The 12,621-nt window shown below is 35.7% G+C and overlaps 1 protein-coding gene across 1 annotated transcript in view; it reads left to right on the forward strand.

Moving 5' to 3' along the window:
• Positions 1-12,621, forward strand: part of Atg2 (Autophagy-related 2) — a 38,668-nt gene that overhangs the window by 16,583 nt on the left and 9,464 nt on the right. Inside the window, exons 17-31 of the mRNA XM_068762739.1 lie at positions 235-383; positions 1,083-1,264; positions 1,590-1,740; positions 2,819-3,003; positions 4,089-4,273; positions 5,485-5,749; positions 6,117-6,312; positions 7,236-7,343; positions 7,426-7,694; positions 8,700-8,908; positions 9,083-9,223; positions 9,314-9,500; positions 9,673-9,840; positions 10,872-11,031; positions 12,010-12,177. Coding sequence (XP_068618840.1) covers positions 235-383; positions 1,083-1,264; positions 1,590-1,740; positions 2,819-3,003; positions 4,089-4,273; positions 5,485-5,749; positions 6,117-6,312; positions 7,236-7,343; positions 7,426-7,694; positions 8,700-8,908; positions 9,083-9,223; positions 9,314-9,500; positions 9,673-9,840; positions 10,872-11,031; positions 12,010-12,177 — 2,723 coding nt within the window. The remainder of the gene's footprint in view (positions 1-234; positions 384-1,082; positions 1,265-1,589; positions 1,741-2,818; positions 3,004-4,088; positions 4,274-5,484; positions 5,750-6,116; positions 6,313-7,235; positions 7,344-7,425; positions 7,695-8,699; positions 8,909-9,082; positions 9,224-9,313; positions 9,501-9,672; positions 9,841-10,871; positions 11,032-12,009; positions 12,178-12,621) is intronic.

A 12,621-nucleotide genomic window follows, 5' to 3' on the forward strand; every position in this document is an offset into this window, starting at 1 on the left:
CTTCTATACTTTTACACCTATATAACCAATCATCATGTATATCAAACGATATTTTTTTAATATAGAGTAAGTGGCGACCGTCAATTATTACTTATACAAATAAAAAGTAGTATGTACTACATAGAAAAAAATATTAAGAACGCATGGACTCCCTAAGCAGTTCGAACTACACAGATTTGATGAATTCATTTAATTGTATTTTTTTGAATGTATAATTAATGAAAAAAATTACAGGTCCAAGCAGCTTTACGAAATTATTTACAACCGTATTAATTCTGACCTGTTACTGTGGGAGCCGCATATAGTGGATCAATTCGAAATCAGTCCTCACATGTGTGGTAATATCTACCCAGCCTTTGCTATGTGCAAAGGCGCCGGTAATGGTTAGTATTTATCAAGTTCAATTATATTAAAATAACAAAAAAAAAAACAAAGTATAGTCAAAAACGTGGAACCTTATGAAATAACTTAAAACCATTATCCTTCGTAGTCCGAACTTTTTTATACAGTAAACCTATTTATAATCGATAAAATTATGGCTAAATTTTATCTTATTACATAAGGATTAGGAGGAATCGATCATCGTTTATTAACAATCAAGTGTTATTGCTGACTGACTAAGTGGTTTCCTTTGTTATTACTTTGGATAAGAAGCTTCACTGATACCCCTATTGTCTCAAGACTCGCAGATAAACTGGGTCTTAAACATTTTGTCCTTAAAAAAGCAACTGTTGAACTAATTCATTTCTTGAAGATAATTTAGCAGTCATTTAAAGTTGTCTTGTTTTTATCATGTAATCGGTGATCTGATTCTCTAACGAAACGTATACAAAATACAAAAACCTTTTTTTAATTTTGATTTCTTAAATTTTGTTCCAATTTGATTGAAATTTTCAAATACCGCTCAAAAAAAGACAAAATTCTTTCGTGTGTACAAATAAAAAATATGACATATTTTTTTTAGAAAGTGAATTTGTAAAGAAACGTTTGTTTTATATTAAAATTCATCTCAATTAAACTATTTAGGAATTTGTTTTTTTTAAATCAGTTTATCTAAAATAGACGTATAATTTAAACCATAGATTCCGACTCGGAAAGTACATCTTCGGAAGAAGAAAATCTTTATTATTCAACTTACGACAACAAATTGAAAAAAGGCATCGGAAACTCAAAACCTTTCCTTCAGAAAGAGAGTGAAAGTCACAACTTCTGTCTTACTCTCAAAATTGGCAAAGGCCTGTTGACCATCTTTGCTCCTGTTAGAGTAAGTAGTTGATTTGTTTATACATCTATAATATATTTAATTTTCTTAACTTATGAACTTGTGATTTATTTCGTTAGGTTTACTATATGATATCTCTTTATATATACTCAGGGTTTTTTTAGGGCACGTTAATTCTCGAAAGTTGTAAGATCTGTACTTACGCTCTGCCCACACTTTGTCATTGTGTTTGGAGAAAAAATTAAAATAAATTATATATCTATTTTTTGAGTACATAATATCTTTAAGAATAAAATTATTTGTCTGTTATAAAAAAAATTCTAATAAACCAGCTTTCCATTTACAATAACGTAATTATTTCAAACAGGATACCAATAAACGTGTTGTCCCCGGGCAAATGGGAGAACTTGTACTGGAGGCGCACAAGTTGAGCATGTGCCAAGTCAGTGGACTTCACGGTCGCGCTAAGACTGCACAGCTGTGCCTTAGATCTGGATTGGTTACTTTATACCATGAACGTGAGTACTTAAGCATATCCACATAAGAAAACAAATTTCGTGCAAGCTTCAAAAAATAAAAAACTAAAGTGTATTTTTTTTATTAAAATTATCAATAATCAGAAAAATACTTGGTCCGTTGGTGAAAATCTTGTGTTTTTAGAACAAAAAAATACTATCATTTACGCCATTTTAGCCTTATTTAAAAAAATAGTACGATCTTTAAATAATTTTCAAGCATAATATAAATTTTAGGTTTTCATATTTTTCCTTGACATTTGCAGAGTTTTATAAGTAATCAGTAATCGTCACTGTTAGCATAAAAAGGGAAGTAGATTGATTGTGAGGTATATCTTTTTAGTTATATATAAACACGAACATCATGTTCCAGAGAATCATATAGTAGACTAACAGTGCTACGTCTTGAGAATTCGGAACGCTCTGTCTGTTAGAAAGACAATTTTTTTGTGCCTCCGAGGACTTACGTTCCGTGAAGTCTGTTCCGATAAAGCTGTAAATGCCCCTAACAGAACAACAGAACAGAAGCTTACAAATTATCAAATTTAAACTGAGCCAATAGCAGCACCGAGGATTTGATATTTATGGAACAATATTCACAAAATATGTATTTATTATGAATTTTTAACAATTATTTGTAAATAAAGGAAAAATATAATACATTTTAAAATCATGTTTTTATGGTGCACAGTTTTTGAATGTCGATTTAGTTATGAAAATATTTGAACCCTAGCGCATTTCATTTTCTTACACATATATTAATATTCTGTTTCCCGCCATACTATTTCTAGTATATATGTTAACGTTAAGTGTACTCCAAAAGCTATGAAAGGCTAAAAATTAAAAATGGGTTGAACTATAAGGCCTATATTTAATTGATAACTGGCATCTAGTGAAAACCTTTCAATAATAAAATGAAATATATCTTGACGGGTGGACGCGGCGTTGGTAAGCCTCTCGCTTGGTAGACTGACAACATAGTCAGATCTGATCAGAAATCTGATCTTGAAGGAAATTATTCCTGGTATGCTCTTTAGGAAATAGCAGAAATATGTAATAAAATCGTTGATTTTTTTTTTAGCCCTTCTCACTATACCATCAGAGAAACCGCCTCTGCGTCTCTATGGCACATCTCTACCGTTACATTTAAAGAAAACTATTTACCCATCCAGTAAAGGTATCATTATAAAAGAGCGCCTTGAACCAAAAGATATGTTCTCCCTCGCTTTAAAGACTGAGCCGGATAACGAAACTCCAAATTTAAAGGTAAGGAAGTCATAATCAAATTTTAATGTTCATGTTCTTTGAACGTATATGTTGTAGACTCTTGTTGGTTCTCTTTTGGGTAAGTATTTAACCACATGTGAACGCGCATTCAGATCTTACTTGCCGCGCGCGTCTTCTTGCAGCGACACGGGGCTCATCTTCCCCTTTAACACATATGTGATAAGAGTGTTTTACATTACAAGCGGATATTACTTGTATTATAATTAAGACTGCGTTTTTATACATCAGTATATCAATATGTTGTTTTATTTTTATTAACTATTTTTTTTAAATAATTGGTTTATTTTATTGATATCGCAAGTTTTAGAGTATTACAAAAAATATTATTTTTTATATCGCACAAAACACATTTTAATATAACGTATAACGTTCACCTAATGTAAATATATTAAATTTTAATTGCAAAAAAAAATTAAAAATGACGACTGCCTTCGGCTGTACGCGCTTACTACGGCCGTCGTCTTAAATCGACGTTCCGATGTAGGTACTGTACCCTCCGATAAATATTGCATATCGACCTTTGAAAAGAGACAATCGGCTCATTTCGGCTTCGTAGAGCGTTATCTCTGTCACACGAAATATATAAAGTCCGGTATCTATTGAGAGTTGTTAAAACAAGTATAATTTGCTTCTTTTGATAATTATTTTCATTCTTTGTATAAAGTACTCGAATTTTTCTATAAGCGGTTGCTTTAGGTTGGGGTAAAAAAAAACGTTCACATTATGTTTACATATTTATTTATTAAGGAAAATTGCAACTGTACGTAATAAACAATGAACATATATGGATAACTATTTCTATTGGTAAATCAATGAAATCGCCTCCATATAGTTCTTAGTCCAATAACACAAGATTGCATTTTTATTGTTCTTTCCACACTGGAACGAAACTGTTATACCAGTTTTTTTTTTTTAATTTAGTCACCTACATGAAACAAATAAATTGAGTCTAGGTTCACAGGCTAATAAAATTTTAGTTGATAAACAATTTATATTTATAAGAACATTTTAAAATACCCTCTTGTTTAAAACATTACGTAAGTCAATGATTTATATAATTTTAGACGATCTGCATCGCATTGGGCATAGAGCAAGCGACCTTACGTCATCGTGGAGACAAAGGCATCGCTTGGCTCAGTCAATTCATGGATGTATTAGACGTATTAGACTACCCGGTGCCTGGGTACACGCCATCAATTGTGCTGTCAGAGTTGCACGTCCACGTGTGGGACTGCGCTGTCGATTACAGGTAATTAATGATACTAGTGTATGTACAGGCTGATTGATTATAAGGCCTGAAACATTTAACACATTTTTCTACTATAAATTTTTTACATCATTACCAATCATGCAATATGAATTGACCACTCTGAAACATATTACAATAATAAGCAAAGTTTTCAAGTGGCCACCACGAGCCGGTAGACGCGGCGTGAGCAGGTCATCCAAAAGGTGGACTGGCGACATAGAAAAGGAAAAGAAAAAAAATACGGAATCTATTTGCCAATAAATAGAAACCGTAGTGTTTTACACGCTGCATATAGTATTGTCACAAATAAAACATGACACTACAAATTTAAACTCAATAAATCTTTATGTTGAAAGAAGTCATTTAGACGCCTTTTTAAATCTACCATCAGCTCGGAATGATGATTTGCTGAGCAGAGCCGAAAACTCATCAATTACTCTTTTTAAATGATATTCAGTAATTAGTGTAAATTATAATATCAACCATGCAAATGACTCAAAAACAAATTCCACAAATTTCGATCAATTATAAGCAATTGAATGCTATCAGATTTATTCCATATTATACTTTTAATTTTAAATTTGAAACTAAGAATCGAATTGAAAGAAGTCATTTAGACGCCTTTTTAAATCTACCATCAGCTCGGAATGATGATTTGCTGAGCAGAGCCGAAAACTCATCAATTACTCTTTTTAAATGATATTCAGTAATTAGTGTAAATTATAATATCAACCATGCAAATGACTCAAAAACAAATTCCACAAATTTCGATCAATTATAAGCAATTGAATGCTATCAGATTTATTCCATATTATACTTTTAATTTTAAATTTGAAACTAAGAATCGAATTGAAAGAAGTCATTTAGACGCCTTTTTAAATCTACCATCAGCTCGGAATGATGATTTGCTGAGCAGAGCCGAAAACTCATCAATTACTCTTTTTAAATGATATTCAGTAATTAGTGTAAATTATAATATCAACCATGCAAATGACTCAAAAACAAATTCCACAAATTTCGATCAATTATAAACAATTGAATGCTATCAGATTTATTCCATATTATACTTTTAATTTTAAATTTGAAACTAAGAAAAAGAAGTTCTAGGATAATTAGAGGAATTAATAATAAATAAATAAATGTTGAAACATTTTAAAAATTATTAATTATGCACATTTTGGAAGAAAAATGTATAATTATTGTTATTACAGACCTCTCTACTTGCCAATAAGAACAGTACTCGCTCTCGGCAACTTCAGTGTGTCCAGTAACTTAATACCGGAAACGAACACGTCGTACCTTCGTTTTTTGGCTCAAGAGTGCACGTTGTTTCTGTCGCATTTAACTGGTACGAAACCCCACACGGCAGTCCCACAAGACGACGACAAATCTCCCGACATACAGAGGGACTACATTTGCGTCGTGGAAGTCGGCTTGTTTGAACTATCGCTGAGGACGGAGGATAAGTCCACAGCTGTAAGTATTTTCACTATAAATATCCTTTGTATTTTATTTATTTTATGTAACTCAAAAAGATACAGTGTAATACTCTCTCCGAATGTCTGCATCTAAGCCCTATAGTACTAAAGATGATCCGTCATTTATATTAGGAGAACCGGAAAGTAATATCGCTTTCTTAAGTTAAATTCACACGAATCCATTTTTTACAAGTTTTTATTCCTAATCAACAATATATTCACCTTCGTTATCAACAACCTTTTGTCATCTTTGTCGTCTTCCAAGTACGTAATGAGCTACCGACACGCTCAGAAACATCATTACTTTCCGGTCCCCCTAATATATACAGTAAAGTTTAATAAATTAATAAAGTATCAAATCTTAGTCGAGCGATCAGCCCCATGTGGAGCTGACAGCTAGTAACAACCAAGTGAGCGTGCACACGTGCTGGGACTCCGCCTCCGCGCTGTGCCGACTGCTCACGTACGCGGCGGCTGACGGAGACTCCGTGCCTCCCGTACCGCCTGCGACACGATCGCCACGACACAGCCTGTCCGAACCGCCTCTCGAGCAACTCGTCGGTAAGTTTTACTACTACCCTCCATTCTTCATCAATTCGTCTAAGACATCCACTGCTGGGATTAGGCCCCCACCATACATTTTCAATTATGACCTTATCAACGCCGTCTTTCCATGTTGTCAAATATCCTATTATAGTGTCAATTAAATAGTAGGCTCCAACGGGAAGCATGGCTTGAGTTGTTCACATAATTTATCTCACCGGTTCAGGATACCTTCAAGTTCTTATTAAAGAGGTCTTAGTTCGGTCTGGGAACCTGAGCCTAGACCGAATCTCAATAGGAATTCCATTACACGGAGTGCAGAAAACACAAATTTTGGTTCGATGGGTTGATTTGACTATCGTAAAATCTTCTAAAGTTGCGAAAAATTATAGCGCGGAAGAAACTCGAGCAACATTGTATCGTTTTTGGAGAAAAAGCTGGTACTTTGAACGTAATCAGTTATTAATGATATATCTAAAAAATGTTCATGTGATCAAATGATCAAGTTTAGGGATATCTCCTTGTATCTTCTTCCAATTCATTAGCGTTCACCTGCACCAACCATACTACTCGTTACTACTTAATCAATTTTAAATGATGCTATCAATGTTACTTTGGAAGCCCGTTCCAAAAATGAACTCATGGACACTCTTGACAGATCCAAATTGTTAAATGGATTATGGAGAGATTTCACTGAAAACACTGCCTTCTGCCTCTACTGCATACGAATTCACTGTGAAGTGATGATTAGTTATTTTGTTAAAATGATTAACTTGCAAAATATTAAAGTATGTTTATTGCTTAAAATATTCCAATTGTTACTATATAGGATACATTCCCCAAAGAAGGAATGAGCGGTAAACATAGTTTTAATCACAAATCAATAGAAATTAAAATTTAAACTGTGTGTAATCTGAAATATTTATATTTACATTTCCTAGGTCTTGATGACCGACCGGCAGAAGAAATCAGAGAGTTATCACCTAATGAAATTCAACAAGTTAACGACCTAATGGCGGAAGCAATGAAAGAAAGCCCCGATAACACAAGTAAATTGTATTTATTAAACCAATTCCAATTGCCAATAAACTAAGGGGTGCTCTAATCGCAAATTGTTTTCAAATATTTCAGTGGACGAGGAAGAACTACAGAGCTCAACTGAGAAAGAAGGAGTGGAAATATTCTTCTTCCCCGATGAGTCTAATATGAATGCAAAACCAGCTATCTCAGAAGCAAACAACGATTCGGAACCGAAATCTCTAGAAGTAGATAACGCACACTTTTTACCAACCGAAGATGATCAAGATGAAATACCACCCTTACTTCTACGAACAGCTAAAGAATATGTACACCCATCGACCACACCCAAAAACTCACCAAGAAAAGCCAGGCGCAAGAAGGTAAAAAATAAATTGCGTTTTACTCCACAGCTAATAAAATCACTAAACCAATGAAATATCATCTTTCAAAGTGCTGTGAAGGATTTAAGTCAAAATCTAAAACATATCAACCTTGGCTAAAAGTTCTTATAACATGACTTTATTCTTTCGAATAGACTTCGGTAAGCATTTTCGAAAAGTCAAGTCACTGATATATTGTAAATTTAAATATCGATAGACAAAAAATAAAAATATCTGTATAATAATTCAAACCGTTACTAGCGACACTTTTGTTACTTACCATTAACAAATTGAACACAACTAAGGGACTATTATATAGCGACTTCCGCTATACAGCAGTAGTCGTGCAATGAAGTGCACCGCCCGCCACCCTGCTGATAAATGCGCGTGCGGTAAACAATGCGAAACAAAACTACCACCGTTAATCTACTCTCTACTCGTATTTCACCCCTCCACGGGGCATCCTCAGGAGATGTTAGACCGACCAGTGCCAAACACCGAATGAGCTCACTGGCGGGCGGTGCACTTCATTGCACGACTACTGCTGCATGGTGGAAGTAGTTATATATTAGTCCCTTTCTTAGTTAGGATGGACTTCCGCGAGGTAACACCTGAATCTATTAGATAATTTGAACATAATTAGGCTTAGTCATTAGTATATTTATTTCTTATGTTTTTGCTTCCTTTTTATTTTCCCTACTTCATAATATTTACTTATTTCATCTACCTTCATTAATTTATCTCTGCACCGCACATATGGTTAACTGTATATAACACCTTCGGTATTTAGTTTGCCGTTAACCTTTGCGTTAGAATTGTTTTATCGTCATATTAGCCTATGTACGCACTCTGCATAGCATAGGCCTCCCCCGCACATCGCCCCAATAGTATCGCTCTTGCGCTGCTTGGATCCAACTCTTTGCCGCGACTTTTGACTATGTAAAAATAAAAAATTCATATAAAAAAAAATTATTATATTTCATACAAAAAAATTTAATTGTTTAGAGAAATTCCGGCAGCGAAGGTAGTTACACAGACGAAGAATTTTGCATAGTGGACAATGATAGCTGCGACCATGACAGCGAAATGGACGAGCCGATAGTCCGGTGGTTCGTTCCCGAGCCGCCGCCTATGATCGACAACCATTTCTCGATACCCGCCGCCAGAACAGATGTATTGGCACCACCTAAAAGTTTTCCAATGCCGGTGTTGAGGTAAGCATGCACATTAAACATTATATTTGTTTTAAAAATAAGTAAAAAAGAGTAACAACCTTCTGCCAAGAAAAAAAATTTGCTACATAAATACAAACAGAATAGCCAGAATATACACTTACAAACTTACTCTTTTAAATTTTCAGCATCGTAATAATATTTGTCAACTTTTAGGTATACGCTACGTGAGATGAGTTTGACGTGGAACATGTACGGCGGTCACGACTTCAGTACCGCCGCTGAAAAACCTACCACCAAAAAGACTGTGACCATTGAAGGCGATGCACGAAAGCAAGGCTCACCTACCACCTCAAAGTAAAGAAATAATTCATAAATTAATTAACATGGTTTTGTTTTTATTAGATATTGTCACTAATAATGAGGTAAATTATTTGACATACATAGGAGAAGTAAAGATTACGAGCCATATGACAGTAGCCACAGTGCTGCTGAGGCCTACAGACATGGTGTTAGCTGGTCTCCGGGTATGGAGCGAGTTCGGGCAGCCCAACCGCCTCCACAACGAGAGCTTCGGACACGCGGCGGTCGTAACCGCGATCACAACTCTTGCGTCAAACTGTGCCTCACTAAGGTAAACGAACTATAAAAAGGTCGAGTAGGAACCCAAAAATTTTTTATGAAAGTCTGTGATAAAACTGGAAAGAAATTAAATTAGAATAAACGGTGTTTACTATTAGTACTTTGTATTGCTTGTAGTGAGTATCTATGAACGTAACAATGAACCACTAGTTTATATTTCACAGGTGAAATTCGTATATGACGTGTTTCCTACCGGTGTGAAAGAAGCGTCTAGGCAGACGCTCGCCATCACGAAGGTGGAGGTGCTGGATCGCCTGGTCTGCAGTAATATCAACAAACTACTCAGCCAATACAACCCCAACGACGAGCCCGAAAGGAAGAATGCGCATATGGTAATATATATTATTTAGTGTCTTGTGAAATGGAAATGGTCAAGAGCATTGCTTGCGGCAGCGTCGCTTCCCTTTTGGAGGAAGAAGAGAGCCGCCACATTTTCTTGCGGTTTTATTACAAGATATTAGGTGATGTAATTAAGCGTAACAAAACCGTGTAATAACAAATGTAGCAATAGATGGGAGGCGATACGTGAATGTGATGTAGATAGATGAATGCTGTGAAAATGATAGAAAATATGAAGGATGAAAGCGAAGAGAGAAAGAGAAATTGTAAAGGATGAGAGAAAGAGAGGGTGAAAATCGGAAGGTTTATATTCCAGACCCAAAAATAAGATGGGTCAAAGAGAGGCTACCAATGACGGGGGCCATTTTGAAATAAAATAGAAATATATTTATTATTTACTTAATCTTTTCTAAAGGTCTTAGTGGCTGAAATAAAAAGCATCAAATAACGAAATTTCGATAAAGATATTCTCGTGTGTGTTTGAAATGACCGAAAAAAAGTTAGCCAGAGTTGTGAACAAACTTTACTAATTAACTTCAGACAGACTAACAATTATTACTCTTCGTATTACTGTAAAACATCCACAGCTGGACATAGACATCTCCACAGTTTTCCAATAGGATCAGTTGGAAGGGATCTGCATCCAGTGTCGTCTGATGACCTAATTTAAGTCGTCAATCCAATTATAGATAACTTCAGACTCTAGAACTTTAAAGCCCCTGCGGACATGTATCCTGTACGCTATGTGGCCTGCCCTCTGCCACTTTCGTACAGAAATCCCGAGCATATCGCTCTCCGTAGTCCATTGTGCAATTGTGAGTTTGCCAATAAGTTTCTATGCCGTAAGTCATCACCGGTAACACACATTGGTCTTTCAGACTTAACAGTTTAAGGTAATAAGGTGTATTGGACGGTCAGATTCTTCGTAGTTTCTAACAGTGGCCAGCAGAGCTGGATTCGACTATTAACCTCTTTCTCGAAGTTAGACTTGAAACACCTACAACTATATATTTTCTTACAACAGTTGGTAGTGAAAGCGGTCCACCTTCGCCCCGAGCCGATGCTAAGCGCACAGGAGTGCTGCCTTAAGGTGTCGCTGCTACCGCTGCGGTTCAACCTCGATCAGGATACGCTCGCCTTTCTCGCCGGATTCTTCACAAAACTCGGCTCCGACGAAACTGGCGGTAATGTATCTTTGATTACTCAACCAATATCACCCTTAAAAATCTACGTATTAAAATATTCTCACTTCCTCAAATCCCACCTCGCCCCGGTTTCCTAAGGCACGGTACAGCCGTATCGTGAAATAAGCCACCTAACTGGTTACGTATTGCATATAGATATACATGTACGAGTATTTAACACGAGCTAGGTCGGACCTTACCCGTAAAGATTTAAGGTCGATTGTCACTTGGCATTCGGAGTGATTTACGATATTAAAAATCGTCCATTGGCAAAGGTATAGATGTTCGAGAACCTTCGAGTTTCGATTTGTGCCATTTGCTCATTGGGCAATTCATAAAAGGGAACGTACTTTCTAGGCATTGGTTTATTCACTATAAAAACGCTGCGGCCAGCGCGCAGCGAGAGACTTATTTGAATTGCAATACAAAGAAAATATTTTGGAAGTGTTAAACTACCGATAAAAACAAGGAATTCTGCGAATATCTGTGAAAAGTGGATAAGTATTTTGGTCACTCTGAATGCGTCTATTATCCTACACCCTATCAGTACATGACATCGTTGCCAGCTGCCAATTTACGTACATATACGTAATACACCTTGTAAAAATCAACATAATGTTGAAGTTATTTCATCACAGAATATTTATTATTATTACTTCTACAGAATATTTACTATATTTACTTCGTTTACGTCAAGTTTTAACTTTTCAATACTATCGTATAATATTTATCACGGGCTATCCCGGCGGATAATATTTACTACTTTTTACTAACAATGTCACTGACCTGTTGCATTATGATAGAAAAATTAAATTACCAAATTCTTGTTCAGAACCTTCAACAATAAATAAGAAAATGTATGAAAGGAAGACGAATTAAATTGGTAAAATCGTTCTCAGTGATGAGACAAAGGGAAAGTGGAATTCATTTTTATATATAGAATCTTAGTACTTCAAAGTTGCTGGATTTTATTTCCAGATGAAGACACAAAAAGTATTGGTGGGTTATCAACGGATTCAAGCGGTTCACGTCAAACCACGCCCACCCATCGTCCACCTGTCATGGGAATCGCCAGCCATCTCCGTGATCCACCACCTACCCCCACTTCCATCGGCGACGCTGATTCCTTGTCTTTAAACGAAACTGGTATGTACAAAATTACAATATTATTTATACAAAAAATAATATGTGTCATCGTCAACATTTCAGCCGATTGACACTCATAGCAGAGCATAGAATAGGCCTCCTCCAAAGATTGCCGCGATTACTAATTTTGCTCTGTTTGCATCCAACAACCTTTCGCGATCTTAATTATGTTAAGTAAGAAAGAGACTAATATATAGCTACTTCCGCTATGCAGCAGTAGTCAACTCAACACGTGTTTCACCCCTCCACGGGACATCCTCAGGAGTAATGTTACACCGACTAGTGCCGAACACCGAGTTTGGTGTTGTTTGGACTTCGGTATTTAGAACTAGTCGTTCATTGCACGATTACTACTGAATAGCGGAAGTAGCTATATATTAGTCTCTTTCTTTCTTAGGATGAACTTCCGCAAAGTAACGCCTGAATCTATTAGATACTTTACTA

This window comes from Battus philenor, unplaced genomic scaffold (genome assembly GCF_028537555.1).
Source record: "Battus philenor isolate CCGP_79_NKW_IND1 unplaced genomic scaffold, ilBatPhil1.0.hap1 SCAF_17, whole genome shotgun sequence".
Taxonomy (NCBI): Eukaryota; Metazoa; Arthropoda; class Insecta; order Lepidoptera; family Papilionidae; genus Battus; species Battus philenor.